Raw genomic sequence first — 16605 nt, forward strand, 5'->3', positions numbered from 1 at the left:
CTCTCCGTTTCCCAAAACAGACACCTGCACTACCCCACCCATCCCCTCTGACGTAGACGTTCCCTACTGGGAAAAGTAAAAGAGGAGAGCTGTGTTCATAGAAAAGGGAGTCAAAGGGAGAAAGAAATAGAGAAGGTCTGTGATGCCTTGAGACGCAGTTGGTTTTTGTTTATTTGAATGGCAGCGAAGAAACTGCATGCAACTCTCTGTTAGTGGTCTGACCTGACGCCAGTCACCATCTCTAACGTACACCGGGGGGGTTTAAAGGCGCTCTAAATGGGAATACAAATAATCTGCCAGTTGGACTAAGCATTACAGTACAACAGAAGCTTTGGTGCAAATGTGACTCAACTCTAATGCCACATCATCGAGGATGTCAGCCACTGTTTGGTTTCTCATCATTTACACATTAGCTTTCATCGCAGCACCTTTGACACTGCTTAGGCTGTGCAAGCCTAATGTATAGTGCAGTGTACAACTTTGAGGGGTCTGTTGAAGCATCTGTACCTGGAAGCTGCCAAACTCAGTGGCAGACTCAGGCTGTCTGAGGGGCAGGGGCCAAAAAGATTAAAAGGGCACCAGCTGCATGCGGGGGGGGGGGGCACCAGAACACAGGAGGTTTTCTAGCATGTAGGGCAGCCTATATGGCATCGTGTTTTCTTCATTTTGAGGCCACACTATTCTGCACTTTGTCACATTTTCTCCACTGGAAGAGCACCCTGGAGTGCACTTTATAATGCTTTCTCCATTTAAAGGCACCCACTAGGGCACTTAATCATGCTTTCCCCATTGGAAGTTGCACCCTAGAGGGCACTTAATCATGTTTTTAATTGTTCATGTTTCATTTTAATCTGGCCCTAAATCCTTAATTCATCTTTGCTCTGCACATTTTAATTTGTGGTTGTCACAATAAACTTCTTTTGGCAGGTACATTAATATGTTTCATAGTTCAGGTTCAATGACATGTTTGCCTAAAGCTTCTCATCATCTGTGATCCACATAAGTGTCCTGGAAGTGAACATTCATTTTAAATATTGGAAACATGTCCTTTAAAAGTCTTTATGTATTTTAGCATACCTGCCAACAGCGCCTACATGCACTGGTAAGAGCCGTTTAAATATGTCGTTGTATGTATCGGGCTAAGGGGTTTAGGACTGTTTAATGATACAGTAATAAACTGACAGCTTCTTCTTATATTACATGACATTGACTCTGATGTCATCACTGATCATTTAAACTCTACGTGACCACGTCCAGCTCCAACAAGAGCTTTATATTCTCACTTTTGGGTGCAACTGCAGTCTAAATATGTAGCAGTCCACCAATAAATACATTTCCGCAAATAAAAATAAAGGTGCTGCTTAAATGGGATGCATATCACTCGATATGTTGTACAGAGTAGTAGCTTTCTAAAAGAATGTTAAAATACAAGCACTTCTAAACACACAGGGGCTCAGGGACTATCCCAGTAAATTATGGGATGAATGGTATTCTCACATTTATTCTCAGAGGTTAGTGTTGTTTTAGGAAACACTGTCCCCTAGTGGGGACATGTTTACTTCTTTATATTCATCAGACAGAAAAATGCATTTTCAAGCTTTCATTTAATGGTAGAAGCAGAATTAGAGTGCATTACCTATTTGAAATGACAACAAATGTGTCAATGATAAATCTTAGTTTTTAAGATTGTGTAACACATAGTTATTGAGTTTTGAAATCAACTAAATATGTCTTTTTATAGGTTTTGTTCATATTCGCCATACATTCTCTAGTGTGTCACTAAATGTTGTCTTTGGATAATGTTTCTGTGGTGAAACTACACCACTGATCCAGTCTTCAGTGAATGATCAGGAGAGATGAATTAGATGGTACTTTGTCAAAAGTCATGGATTATGTCGGATAGTCATAAAAAGGTCATAGTATAGCATGTTGAATAAAGTCATAACAAAATCATAGGATAGTACCTTGAAGAAAATTAGTTAAAAAGTCATAGTAGTAAAATGCTAATTGGGTAATCTTTTTGAGCAGTGAAACGTGCCACCCAAACAAAAAAGAATTAATAGAAAGACGTATTATTATTATTTGTCTTAATAACTATTATCCACCAAATAATTCAGTTCAAATCAGTTTTAAGGTCTTAAATCCATCAACTGACTAATTCCCAAATTCAGGTGCAGGTGAGATTTGGGTGTGGCTATAGTTACCATACAGTACACGGGATGCAATATATTAGCATTTGAATATGAATTTGCAAACATAGACAGCTTAACAATGTTAAAAGGATCATTTGTGGAGTTACTTGCAACAGCGTAAACGTTTGTTGTGACTTGTTGCATGTATGATTTAAAATATCTGCAATCTGCAAAGCAATAGACAAAAATATTTGTTTTGTAATATACAGTGTTATTTCATTCCTGCTAATGGGTCATAATGTGTGGAGTTTTGTGAAAACTTTGCCAGTGTGCCTCAGAGCTCACTTCAGGCTTCCGGTGTGTCCGATGTAGGATGCTGTGGTAAGATACTCGCACCAAACTCCTGTTGTGTAAACCAGGAGCATATCTGACCTGTAACTTTGGATTCAGAATAGACTTTGACTGCTATCACTTTTCTTAATTTGGCTCAGGATGTTTGGTGCCACCATAATGATTTTAGGATTGCCAAATCCCTTGTTGAATATCAAATTGTTAACATTGATTATTTACTTAGAGTAAAGTACAATAGAGAGCTTTGCTTATAGGAGTGCTATTTTGAAATATAGTATTTATAATCATACAGTGTATGAAAAATGTATAATGTTGGGATTTGCTCTAACTTCCTACATTAGGACAGTCTTTTTATGCTCTCATTCACTCACACGTCTCTCTCTCTCTCCTACTCTATCAGCTGACAGTGGGCGATTTCGTCACGGTCTCCCTCAGCCAATCATATATTTCCTGTTAAACTTTAAAGACCTGTTCTCTTCTCTGCAGTCAGTTGTCATTTCAGTACGACCCGATGTGACCCTCCTCCCCATTCATCATCACATCCGGTGCTCAAGGTTTCTTCCACTGAGCTCAGTCCCACTCCACCTGCCATCATCTAGATCTTCAACCTGCCCCTTCTGTCTTCAACACCCCCACCAGTGTCGACTCTTCAAAATTTGAACTTTACTTTGCACAATTTAATAAATGTATTTAATAATAATGTACCTTTGCCTACCTGTATAAGTGTGTCAATAATCTCCTGTTTGTTTCAGTTTTCATATTCATTATGTTTTTTGTTGTGTATGTTATGTTATTTCAAACTAATTTGCAATCATAAGAAGCATGGTTTTTGTTGGTGAAATGTTTCTTATATACAAAGAACAATTACTTACCGTAAAATCTTTTTGGTGTGTTTTCTAGACTTACATGGGTTATGAAAAAAGTAGGAAAATAATCCTTGATTTTGGAAGCTTTACCAAGCTTCAAGATCTGAGAGACAATCATGATTTAAGAGTCTGCTTTTGACCAGGTGAGAGAGCTGGGGCGCTGATCATTTCTAATTGGTTTACAAGCTTTTTGCAAACACATGTTCACATTCACACTAAATGGCGTCACTGTGGCATCCACTTCTCTCATACTGTACGTTGTAAGTGGAGGCAAGCTCTGATGGTGTGGTGAGAGGAGGGCCATTGGCGTATCTCATTATCAGCATTTAGAAAAATTCAAAGTATAGTATGTTGAATAAAGTCATAAACAATTCATAGTGTTGCATGTCGAATAAAGTCATAAAAAATTCATAGTGTTGCATGTCAAATGAAGTCATAAATAAGTCATAGTAAAACAGATTTAGTTTATAACAAGGAACACAATTGAAATGTAGGTCACTTTGTATCTGAAATGCACATTTGCACTTCCTTAATGACTTTGACCCTTATCCATTAAAATGGCACCTTTGTGATATAGCTTTGTAGCAAAAAGTGATGTCATTTTGGTTGCCATTTGCAGGGGTAGGATTTTCCAGAGCTAACACACTAGTATGAGGTTATGGTCCTTTGACAGCTTGGCTCGCATGTGGCTTTAACACGTGTGAGGCATTTCTTTGACAGCTACACTACCCAGCCCTCTGGACACTGCAAACAAAGGCCAGACTTTGTTGAAAGCTCTAGAGTGTGCCGGTGTTGTGTGAAGCCAAGCTCACGTGAGGAGGAGTTCAAATCCAAGCTGAGCGTATGTTAAATGTCAGTGTTGTTCTGACGGGGCGAACAAAATCCCTAAAATGTGACAATCCTAAAATGTTGAAGACCTTTATGGTATATGATAGTCTGTTAAATGACGCTGATTTTTTGCTGTCATCCTCAATTATATTTGAATAACAGGAAACTCTCCAGATGGTTTGGGAGCAGTTTAATTTATTTATTTATTCACACAGATTTTGAATATGATGGTCTGAAGAAGATGTAAATGAAATTAGAAAAGCATCAATTCAGATATTCTTACGTAGAGAATATTTCAAACAATTATATAAGTAATGCAGTAAAACGTCGGTGCATGTGTGATAACAGGAAGATCCCACAGAGCCTTTGTACAATTAAACATGTGTCTGCATTTGACAGTGTTAACTGCTGAGCTGATCAGTTTGTTATATGATGACAGACAGACACAGACAGCAGGCTGTGGGCTTCTAATGTACTTTCATTTCTAACAGGCAAATATGGACTATAATCAAATAATAAATTAAGAAAAGAACATATTGGGCAAAACATAGGCTCATAATAGTGATTTAAGTTCACATAAGGATGTCTGACCATGCTGGTGTTTTCTCACATTTCAACCCATATACTTAAAATCAGATACTGTCTGCATTGTGTTGGTACTGAAAAATTACAGTAGGCATACAATATGAGAAGCTGCTTGTACTGTTACACTACAATTGCATGGCTTACAGTCAAAGGTTCCAATATTTGGACATGTATTATCACTTTTTTTCAGAGAGGAATGGTACATACATATGCTCTTTTTACAGAAGTTTATAGATTTTATTTAATGTATATATTTATATTTGCACTTTTTCCTACTTTGTTCTGCATTTTGTGCAATGTACTTTAACTTTACACCATTTTTTTAATGATTTTGGAAACAATTTGGTGGTGATTATCTGCCTTTCAGTCCCAAAGCAACTCAAACACTCCCTCAGAAGGACACGGTCAGCCTCTTCTTCATGTAAAGAAAAGCGAGGTATGTAGCTCCGCCTAGAACACCTATCAACAGGGTGGTGCCAAGAATAACCGGTGCGTTCTTCCTGGCCACGCGAAACGCCACAGGAAGGACAGCAGAGATTAGGATGTTGTTGACATGGCCCAGCACTCTCCTGAAGGCCGGCCGCTCCACCACACGCTCGTAGTACGTCTCCAGGTTCACGCGGTTACCGTCGCCCCAGAAGCGGCGGGAGAGGCCGAGGAACTTGAGGCGGTGCAAGGTGACTGCCAGAGAGACGTCGGCCATGCTGAAGAAATCACCACACAGCCAGGACTGTCTGCCTTCTTCTACAAGTGGAAGACAAGGAGGCAAGAAGTATGAAAGGCAACAGATAACATGATATTCAAAACGCTACTGCCTTTCATTTTGACTTTGTTTCAAGACCCACTACTGTTAATATTAACACAGTCATAAAATGTAATTGTGTCATTTATTTAAGTTTGTCTCTTAATGGTAAATTGGCTGCTAAGTGACGAGCTACTGTGGTTGTGTACCTGGTGTTTCCTCCACCCTCCTCTGTAGCTCTGTCTCGACCTGGTCCATCACACTCTCCAATTCATCCAGAAGCTTCTTCAGGTGCTTCATGTTGTCATGGTCAAACAACTTGGACTGCAAAAACGTTTTCATATAGAAATGCATTTGTGCACATTTACCTTATGACACATTTTAGACAGAGAAGTGTGCAAAATGACAGACAAACTGCTTGACACATTACTATGTTACTATGCCTTCAGTTTATGCCTTTAAGCCTGGTTAGTTTGCCGAAAAATAATTGCCATAAAACCTACATACTACTAATACAAAAACCCACACTGCACTCTTTCAGCTATAGTTTGTTAAAGAAAATAAAAAATGTTTTGGTTATTTACAGTTGTCTGCAGGTGCTAGATACTATTAGTTCAATTAATGTAATACATTAATGTACAATTTAATACATTTAAATGTAGGTGGCCACATCAAAACACATGGATTTCACTAGTTGCTGACTTGCGCTCTGCTAACTTGAATAACTTACTTTCAAGCGCCTCTGTTTTGCTACATAAGCATCTTTAAGCTCTGGGTTCTGCTCTGCCAGTTTCTTCAGCTCGGACTGTGTGTTTCCGATCTGTGCTGTCAGAAAAAACACAGCATCATGTTAGAGACAATTTTTATGACTTTTAGAGAAAAGTCTGCTAATATCAGATGTGTGCCAGTGTGTGTCTATATTTTATATGTATACATATATATATATATATATATATATATATATATATATATATATATATACAGTATATATATATTATATTGCATGAAAGGAAAGTATACCTCTTCTTTCACTTCTCCTGATTGTACACGGATAGTTTCATGTTAACAGTAAATTAGTAACACTAACTATAAAGCATGCAGACAAGAATTAAAGGTCTTTAACTAAATGGCACATTTGGAATTTGAGTAGTTAAGCAGTATGAGTGTACTCTAGAAAAATACTCCTTCATGATACCATCTTGACAGTGTGAGGTCTCTGTAGAATTATTCAAAATATGTAACAAGGGGTCTCATCTAGTACAACAGAAAGTGCATTTGGCACATTTTGGCAGCATACTTGCTGTAGGACCAAAGCTGTATAAAACTACTCAAAAGCATCACAGTGAGTCTTACTTCGTATACAGGTGGCAGCATATGCTGGTATGTGCGAGTCCACAGTGATCTCAGGGTGAAGGATGCAGCCATGGGTGTAGGCATCCATCTGTAGTGAGTCCAGCAGCTCTCTGTAGTGCTGCACTCTGAGGTAGTATGTACTGCCCTCTTCAGGGATCAGCTTGGGTGTGCCTTCTGGAGGCAAACAAGTCATCAAAAGGAAGGAGCAATGCTGTCACTTCGTTTCCTTTCAACTTTTCTCAGAAGAGAATCAAAGTGGTTTTACACACTGCAAGCTTGCCTTGGAACGACTACGCAAGGGTTGGGAAAAGTTGGAAAAACAGTCGGTATTTAAACACGTACATTTTTAATTAGCTTAAATGGTTGCATGCTTACCAGGTTTTCTCTCCTTTTAAGGCGACTGGATGAGACTCTTAGAACAAAGGTATCATGGATCAGCGCAAACAAAGAAAAAATGGAAAAAAAATAAAATATGGAATGAAAGTAATATGAAATTTACTACAAATTAAAACAATTTTTTTTTATTTGAAATCAAAGATTAAACACAAATGCTGAAAGAAGAAAACAATGTATGAAAACAAGTAGTAAAGTCTGTTGAATGGAGCGCGCCTTGTACCTATCCAGCTCTGCTGTAATGCATCAAAGCAGTTACCACAAAGTCTTTATTTGGTCTCACCATCATTGAAACTCTGCTCCAGGTAGTCCATGATCTGAGTCGGGTCACAGATGACGTCGTCATTGTGGATCAGAACTGGCACCTCACCGGTGGGATTCAGATGCATGAACCAGGGCTCGTTGTGTTCACTGAGAGGAAGGCTCACGTCATACTGCTCACAGAGCAAACCTTTCTCTGCTATAGCCAGACGCACCTGAAAAACAACTTTAGACATCTACTTGTGGTACTATAAATAATGATCAAATACCTTCTATAAGTAAGTGACCAAATGAAAGGCCACAACAGATCATATTTTGCATTAAAGTACACATTTTAACAACAGATGTAATAGCAGTGTCCACAGCCAACTCGATTGGCTAAATAATCACTGACTTCATGACAAACGTAACATTAGAAAGATTTGTCTGGAGATCTGTTCAAATCTGTGGTGAGGAGCTGTCCACTGCGCTGTGGTGCTGAAACGTAAAGACGCTCACCTTCTGAGAATTGAAAGACTGCGTCCAGTGATAAAGCGTAAGTTTTGATTCGCCTTGTTTTGCGATTGTGCCACATTCTTGATGTACATCTTGTTCTGGGTCCCTCTCTATAAGAGCCGTTTTCTCATCTTGGGATTCCGGGCTGTTTTCCGACGCCATTTTATCTGTTAGTGTGTTAGGGGACAAGTGAGGGCAGCACACCTTATCACAGTCAAATCTTAAATAATGCGCCCTCTCCTGGCTTGGAGCGGAACATTAATCCTCTTCTTCAATTTGATAGAATTTCGAGACACATCTTCCGTCTTCATTTCTCTCTCCTTCTCGTCGTCGAGGGCTACATGTTGTTGCTATCAGTTCCGGAAGTAGTAGTAGTGTTAGTAGTAGTAGGCTACAGTATATTTTACCCATAGCCATTCAAATTTAAATGTTCTTTATAAACGAACTAATGTTTCATATGCATGCATACATTATTACCAATAAATACAAGGCTTTAAACGAAATAGGTCTACAAATTCACAATGTAAGAAATAAAGGCAGCAAATGCTTTAACACTTGTTAACTCGATCATATCACTCCAGCTATGCAATAAATGCATTTAGACAGCAGAGGTCGCTGTTATCTATTCCTTCAATGTCTAAGCTGTTGGTGGGCACAACCTGCTTTTGGTCAGCCCAATGCAGAAAGTGATAATATGAATGGCCACTGGTGTCACGTAATATAGTTTGTATCAGTTTTAGAGGTGGAATGACCTATCTGATTGACAAAAATGATGTTACTGACAAATGTGTTCACTAAAACACTTCTCCAATCCACCCACTTCAAACAATAACTGTGTTTAAGCTCTGATATATATATATAATATTATTAGCAGTAATAATAATACACTATTAAATTAATGAATTAATCATTTTAGAAATAGATAGCATAGAGTATACAATCAAACAATAATAAGACTATTACAAGTGTTCTCTAAAATACTTAGCCTGCATATACTGTGTGTATATATATATATATATATATATATATATATATATATATATATATATATATATATATATATATATGGCTTATATTTTAAGTCTCATAAAGTAAGTCATAGTATTTGATATTATTGTTTAACTGGGCAGTAAGATAAACAAGAATAATCCTAAACTCACTCATGATAACAACAGATAATTGGTACAATTACATGGGTGTAATGGGAAATAGTAATGTGGGTATTCAGATATGTGTAAAGTGAGACGTCTTTCAAATGTGTAGCAGTTTGGCTTTAGAGGTTGAGGGGAGTCCAGACTCTTTACTGAGAGAGAGAGAGAGAGAGAGAGAGAGAGAGAGAGAGAGAGAGAGAGAGAGAGAGAGAGAGAGATGGTAGAGTGGGAGGTCCCTTTGGCGTGACGTTACGATTGGCCCAGTGTCTTTCCTCAGCAGGGACTCGACGCCTCTCTCTCCCTCTGTGATCAGTGGGTGAGAGGGGGGAGACGAGCGACACAGAACGGAGAATCCGGCGTGCGCCTCCGGTAAATGACGCCCACCATTCATACCTTTCCACTTACCGTTACGCATGCCTTTTCTTTTGCATGTCAGTGTCTGGAAGTACCAGCCTACTATCCTCACCCTGCTATTGTATGTTTCTTTAGTCATCATCTCGTTGGCTCATCCTTTCATCACACCACCGGTCCTGGATCCCCCGAACCACGGTCCTGGAGACGCCTGAGTCTGCAGCAGCGCACGATCTGCTTTATTTTCAGCCTATATCTGAATGACGGGCGGAAGGTTTGACTTCGACGACGGTGGCACTTACTGCGGGGGGTGGGAGGATGGCAAAGCCCACGGACACGGCATCTGCACCGGACCCAAGGGCCAGGGCGAGTACGCCGGGTCCTGGTCGCACGGCTTTGAGATAGTGGGGGTGTACACCTGGCCCAGCGGGAATACCTACAGGGGCTACTGGTCCCAGGGGAAGCGGCACGGGCTCGGCGTGGAGAATAAAGGGAAGTGGATGTACCGCGGAGAGTGGAGTCACGGTTTTAAGGGTCGTTACGGTATCCGGCAAAGCCACAACACGCCCGCGAGATACGACGGCACCTGGAGCAACGGGCTGCAGGATGGATATGGGATCGAAACCTATGGCGATGGCGGTAAGAAACCCTGTCTTGTAAACATGTCCCAGTGTTTGTTTAACGTGTAGTGTCGCTTTAACGGCTGCGACTGATGATGCGCTATAGCCTGTGTGTGTGCGTGTGTGTGTGTGTGTGTGTGTGTGTGTGTGTGTGTGTGTGTGTGTGTGTGTGTGAGAGAGAGGATGCTCAGACTCAAACTGATGGAGGATATTGGAAATACACCAGTGCATGAATCTCCATCTGATATGATCTGAGTTGAAGCTGATATTGCGCACTGCGCACCGTGGTCAGCGCTCCCCATTTACCCCCCCCCCCCCCCCAAAAAAAAACAAACAAACAAACAAACAAACAAAACAATGACTTATCACGCTTGTGATGTTAACTTGCTGGATACAGTTGAGGTTGATAGTTCCTCTCTTATTCCAAGTGCACATCTCATTTGGCAACTACCGGTTGCTCCTCATATGACTGTGGGAGGAGAGTGACTCCTGTTGCCAGCTCAGTGGCACCATGCCCCGGTTAGAAGGAGTTTGGAAATCAGAGCAAAGCAGTCTGTTTGGTGCCATTTATAGCCAGTCATCACCTAGTTCTTTACCACTCTTAACTGCATTAACACACCTCTTCTTCAGGTGTATCGTTTGCATAAATGCCAGCTTTCCCGATGAAAATAAACTTCTTCTTCTTCTTCTTCTTCTTCTTCTTCTTCTTCTTCTTCTTCTTCTTCTTCTTAAAAGTGCTACTTTTAATGCAGTTAAACCTGACACGTTTAAAAGAAGAAATAATGAAAATGTTTTTCCACTTTGGATACATTTTCTAATTGACTTCATGAATTGGAAATGCACAAACGCCTTCAGCCAAGTCATACGGAGGACACTCTCTTGGACTTTGACTGAAAGTGAGAGGTCAGTGCGAGCCCCCTTGTCAGAGCTTTGATCTCACTAATCAGGGGTGTGTTCACAGATTGTCTAGAGACCTGTGTGATCAGGGAGGAAACATCCTGACAGGCCCACAAACACAAGTGCTTGCAAGCAATGCAGAAGGCCTATTACAGACGGTCTGGTTATGAAACACCCAAGTCGTTGTGTGAGCATCATCTCCACTAACGACGGCCGTACGGTGCAGAATAAATGCCTCTCAATTGATGGTTACAGAGGGCTGGGCTTGGGAAATCAGCTGATCCTAGAGGATCTACAGAACATCTGGCCGTCTGACCCTGCAACATCCTGATAACTTGATCTGCAGGGTCACCGATTTCAACTGCAGTGCAGAGCCAGCCTGTTAATCTCACACTGTTTATCCATCTAAATTCCTGCCCGGGCTAGTATATCATTTTCTGTTAGAATCTGACCATTATGGCTTATCTAATTGTATCGGTCAATGAGATTCGAGTGCTGGCTTAACAGGCCTTTCTTATTATTAGGATCAGTATTGCAATATGATGCTCTGAAGAAGCTACAGTAGGACATCACATGCTCATTGGGCTCAGCAGCACCAAATGGGATTAATGAAGTATTCCTCTCATTATGTGACTCATAGCAACTCCCTGTCGTCAGAGACAAACGGATGGTGGTGAATGTGCCTACTGTCAGTGGGGGAGTTATTGGCCGCCTGAAAATAGGCTCCTAGCTGAGTGATTCACATTCATCCCAAGTGATCCTTGGTATCAGTGCCTTAATCAAATCTCTGTGATTGAGTTAGTTATGCTCACAGTCCCAGATCTGAGGGGAAGGAGAGAAAACATTTCATTAGCTGACATACTCTGCACCCCTACAGCAAGGCTCCTCTGTGCTCCCACATGTGTAACGCTGTTTCTTAGTGCTGATATAGAGAATATCTGGCCGGCAAAATGCAGAGGAAACAGATGAACCTTCTTGTTGCTGTCCCCACTAGTACCAAGATAAATCCAAACTCACTGTAACTATAACCCTGGTATGTCTTGAAGATATAGGTTAAGCTATTCAGACATACATATCTTAAAATACTCTTCTGTTATCATCTGTGTTGTGGCAAACACTCCCCTTAAGGACTTCACCATCTAGATGAGCACTTAAGATTGTGTTTAGATAGTTTATAGAAATCCCTCACTGCAGACATGTTCTGAGCTTGTAGTGTACAAGCTCAGAACATTTCAAATTGATTCAGATAAAAGAGAGACTCTTTTTCAGAAGTGAGCCTGTTAAGACACAAGCAAACACACACACACACACAAGCAGCATTGCTTCTCAAAATCATTGCGAGAGCACTTTTCTATCATGCCAGCCGATGCTAACTGTCTCTTCTTGGATTTGATGGGTAATAGAGAGAGTTTCTCAGAGAATGAGTCATGATTTAAACAAACAAAACAAAAATGTTTACCTGGTAAATACAGGATTTCAAATTATGAACTGTAAAAGCAATAACATTTTTAAATATCATGTGTGGAAAATGCCATTTTTGTATTAAAGTACATTTCAATACTGTGTTGCATTGTTTCATCCTATTCAGCAGTGGTAAACAGTTGGGACCCACTAGGATCTGATAAGTAGTTGTAACTAATCTGATTCAGTGACTCTGACCTCTCACCTTGGTTCTTCAGGTACCTATCAAGGCCAGTGGATGGGTGGGATGCGACATGGCTATGGAGTGCGTCAGAGTGTTCCCTATGGCATGGCCACAGTCATCCGCTCTCCTCTCCGCACGTCTCTGGCCTCCCTGCGCTCTGAGCAGAGCAACGGCACAGTGCTCCAGGACCTCTCCTCCCCCACAGACACACCGACAGGCAGTCGTGGTGGCTTCGTCCTGAACTTCCACTCAGACAGCGAGGTTGTCACCAGTAAGAAGAAGGGCCTGTTCCGCCGTGGCTCACTCTTTGGCAGCCTTCGGCAGCTGCGCAAGTCTGACTCTCGGACCTCAATCTCCAGCAAGCGCAGCTCGGCGCGCAGCGATGCCGCCATGAGCCGCATCAGCTCCAGCGATGCCAACTCTACCATATCCATTGGCGATGGCGAGCTGCCAGACGAGGACCTGCCTCTCGAGGACCATGTGGATGCCACCACCACTGAGACCTACATGGGGGAATGGAAGAACGACAAGCGCAATGGATTTGGCGTTTCAGAGAGATCCAATGGGATGAAGTACGAGGGAGAGTGGCTTAACAACAAGCGCCATGGTTACGGGTGCACAGTTTTCCCAGATGGCACCAAAGAAGAAGGGAAGTACAAAAATAACGTGCTGGTGCGTGGAATAAGGAAGCAGTTGATTCCGCTTAAGAACCCCAAAACCAAAGAGAAGGTGGACCGGGCTGTGGAGGCGGCACAGAGGGCTGCAGCCATTGCCAGGAGTAAAGTGGAAATAGCAGCTTCCAGGTACTGTGTTTATGTATGTGTTCATTCATGCTTCTGCATGTGCATGTGGGTGTATACTGTGTACACATCTAAAACAGGGCGGACATCCTCAGGACTCTATTGTCACCACTGAAGAGTCAGAGCAGTGGCCTGACAAATGTCTCCTGGTCTGATAGAAGGCTCAGTCTTGTGTAAGTGGAGTCCCATGACAACAGCGCCGACCTTTATTCATCATCAACAGTCAAGGCTTTTGTGTAGCCAGTGTGATCATTCTGTTACTATTCTCTGCCCATATCTTTCATTCCCAGGGAGAGGGGTCAGGCATCTTGTGTGTGTGTGTGTGTGTGTGTGTGTGTGTGTGTGTGTGTGTGTGTGTGTGTGTGTGTGTGTGTGTGTGTTGGTCTGTGAATGTGGGAGAGAGAGACGTGTGTGCCTGCGAGTTCATGTGTGTGAGCAGTATAGCCATACCTGCGCCAGGTGCGTCTCGTGTGCCCAATAACAATACCTGCTCTTTCTGCCAAGTATTGCTCTGATGTGACATCTGCTCTTTAACAGGTGGATGAGATGTGACCTTTTCATTTAAAGCCTCCCTCCTACTGGGACACAGTTCAGCATACGCAGCATCACTTTGACATCCTCTGGTTTCACAGCATCAGGGAATCATTAGACTGAAGACAGTGAGGATGTGTACAAGCTGTGAAAGGGTCTCTATGCAATAACAAATATTTTGATTTTTTTTTTTTCTTTTTTTCTCTCCAGAGGTGCACGTGAATTTGCATGCATGAAAACATACTGACAAGTCTGAGTAATACAAACAAAGCAAAACACACAGACACACACTCGGCACAGAGAAAATGTACACTCACACACAAATAATGGTAATTCCAAAACAATTAGTGAATCAAATAATTAAAAATAATGAATCCGTTAATCAGTTTAATCCTGCTGTGCACAGCTTCACAAACTTCCAGATTTTTTCTTTTATATGTTCTGTATAACTATACAAGACGAAGACTTTACATCCACAGTAGCTGTTCTGTGAGGCTGTACGCAGCAGTGCTTTGAGCTGAATGCTAACGTCAGCATGCTAACGTTCATGGTGACAATGCTATACGGATGTTTCACAGGTAAATATTTACCTTGTCTTATCCCTGAACACATTTGGTATTTGGTCACTAATACCAAATGTCCTCAGTCACATTTAACCTGACGAAGGCACTGGATGGGGATCACCAAAGTTATTACATTTCATCCTGTTGGGAACATGAACGTGTACTAAATTGTATGACTCAATTTCATATTTCACTCAAAACCAAAACTGTCCATCGAGTAGATGTTGACGTGTTTCTCGGGATGAGTGACCTGCTGGGTGGCACGACAATAAGAATTAGGGGATCACCAAAGTCTTTAGGATACATCCTCTGTGCTCAAGGAATATCGGTACCAAATTTTATGGCAATCCATCTCATCTTTAGAGTCACGACACTATCATGGCTAAAGAAATTATATTTTAAAGGATTTGGGCGCTGCTGCTCAGACCAGCTAAACAAAAGTAAATGAGTACTTTGTGCTCTGGTCATTTGTAATGGCTTTCATTATTTCAACATTTTTTTAGACTGAAAGATTATCTATATTTATTTTAGCTGATAAAATAAAAGAACACACTCAATATGATGGAGACAATGAATAACAGTATAGGGAGTAGGGCTCAGTAATAGCAGACTGTATGAATAGCAGGCTTTATTATAATATCCAGACATTCTTTTAAAATCTAATAATTCCTCTCCAGCGAGCGGGGAGAGAAACGGCTTTATTCTGCAGATTTCAGGGATATAAGATAAAGATTACATAAGGTGGATTTAATATGCTTAGTGTAAAAAGGACTGCATACTGTTTGCTCCACAGATAACACCCATAATATTATGAGTCTGTGTCTGTCTCAGCGAAGGCCAGCGAGGTTGTGACAAACCCACCGGTAAAAGAGAAAAATGGATAATGTGTTGAAAGGAAGAGCCATCTCATCTCCTATTTGCCTGTGCATTAGAGCAACAATTTTCAGCAGAAGGAAACACATGACCTGATGCATAGCGCTAAAGCAACAACAGTAAAAGCATTCAAGCTGATACAAAGTGTTTATGGCAGCAAACGAGGTCCCCTGTACTGTAGTAAGTGATCAAATTACTGCCTGGTACGTGCCGCTCCATCGTGTGCTGCTGGAAATCTCCCAGCCGGCTCCTCCGTTCTCCTGTCTGAAATCTTTCTAAGACTGTATTTGTGTAACGAACAGCTAGAATGGCAGATTGCGACAGTTGCATGTAAGCAGGTTATGCAAGTCTCATTATACAGTGCATGGCAAAAGATGCGCTCATATCGATCCGGCTCTCGTCACATGACTCTCTGTCTTTGAATGTGGAGCGGACTCAAAGGGAGGGGAGGGAGACAGAGCTGGTGGAGGAGACGGAGGGAGTAGGAATGGATTGAAGTGAGAGAGCCAGGGGATAAATGGTGATTGGATAAGATGGGGGATGCAGCGACTGTGCTGAGCGAGAGGTTTTGAGGTCTGGAGTGGACAGAAATGAAAAGAGCAGAATTTAAAAAAAAAAAAGGGTACAGAGGGGGCACACCCACCCCTCCTCTGTGAATTACTGTACAGAAGAGCTATCCCATCTGCCTCTGGGGCGGAGCTAATGACGTCATTCTTGCGATCAGCCAATCGATAGAGAGCTAGTGCGCTGAAGTGGAGTGGAGTTCTGTGTCTGTGACCCCCATTCACTGTAGTCAGCCTTATCTATGTAATATGCACTTCTGCACAACCAGCGTTCAGTGTGTGTGTGTGTGTGTGTGTCTGTGTGTGTGTCTGTGTGGATGTTTGTGTGTGTGTTTCAGAGGCCTGTGAACTGAGATAAGTGCCATTGAAGAGTTTACCGTGTCATGATGCTTCTCCCACAAAGCCTTTTTGTTACAGATCAGCAGTTTAGGTATCCTGGTGGCTCAGTGGTGTGTCGGTCTATACGCTGTGTAATCTACCGTAATGGCCTTTGTTCCACATAAACTCGCTATGCTATCTCATAAGAGCAGAAGTCTTAAAAGGAATTGTGTGTGTGTGTGTGTGTGTGTGTGTGTGTGTGTGTGTGTGTGTGTGTGTGTGTGTAT

General features: G+C 41.6%; 2 protein-coding genes across 3 annotated transcripts in view; one reads left to right on the forward strand and one right to left on the reverse strand.

Annotated features, from left to right (window-relative positions):
• Nucleotides 1–4360: 4360 nt before the first annotated feature.
• On the reverse strand, nucleotides 4361–8831 carry gdap1 (ganglioside induced differentiation associated protein 1). Of its 2 annotated transcripts, none has more exons than XM_068709840.1 (6): nucleotides 8010–8831; nucleotides 7534–7726; nucleotides 6858–7031; nucleotides 6235–6329; nucleotides 5714–5828; nucleotides 4361–5506 (listed from the first exon to the last, which is right to left on the reverse strand). In XM_068709840.1, the coding sequence occupies exons 1-6, from the start codon at nucleotides 8166–8168 to the stop codon at nucleotides 5154–5156; spliced, it is 1089 nt and encodes a 362-aa protein (XP_068565941.1). In that variant the 5' UTR covers nucleotides 8169–8831; the 3' UTR covers nucleotides 4361–5153. The 2 variants fall into 2 exon arrangements, with proteins under 2 accessions (XP_068565941.1, XP_068565942.1); XM_068709841.1 differs by having other exon boundaries at nucleotides 7534–7737; nucleotides 8010–8830.
• Nucleotides 8832–9433: 602 nt separating this feature from the next.
• jph1a (junctophilin 1a) overlaps nucleotides 9434–16605 on the forward strand; it is a 29006-nt gene continuing 21834 nt past the window's right edge. The window contains exons 1-3 of the mRNA XM_068709842.1: nucleotides 9434–9526; nucleotides 9647–10147; nucleotides 12705–13473. Coding sequence (XP_068565943.1) covers nucleotides 9769–10147; nucleotides 12705–13473 — 1148 coding nt within the window. The 5' untranslated portion in view covers nucleotides 9434–9526; nucleotides 9647–9768. The remainder of the gene's footprint in view (nucleotides 9527–9646; nucleotides 10148–12704; nucleotides 13474–16605) is intronic.

The sequence above is a fragment of the Cebidichthys violaceus genome, unplaced genomic scaffold (genome assembly GCF_023349555.1).
Source record: "Cebidichthys violaceus isolate CVI_PGR_0920_01 unplaced genomic scaffold, fCebVio1.0.p SCAF_15, whole genome shotgun sequence".
NCBI classification, from domain to species: domain Eukaryota; kingdom Metazoa; phylum Chordata; class Actinopteri; order Perciformes; family Stichaeidae; genus Cebidichthys; species Cebidichthys violaceus.

Excerpts from the sequence above, each read along its gene's own strand:
- gdap1 (XM_068709840.1), bottom strand. The coding sequence starts at position 8,168 with ATGGCGTCGGAAAACAGCCCGGAATCCCAAGATGAGAAAACGGCTCTT. Across the intron at positions 6,330-6,857 it reads TGCTGCCACCTGTATACGAA|CACAGATCGGAAACACACAG; the intron begins GTAAGACTCACT and ends TTTTTCTGACAG. Across the intron at positions 5,829-6,234 it reads CAAAACAGAGGCGCTTGAAA|TCCAAGTTGTTTGACCATGA; the intron begins GTAAGTTATTCA and ends ACGTTTTTGCAG.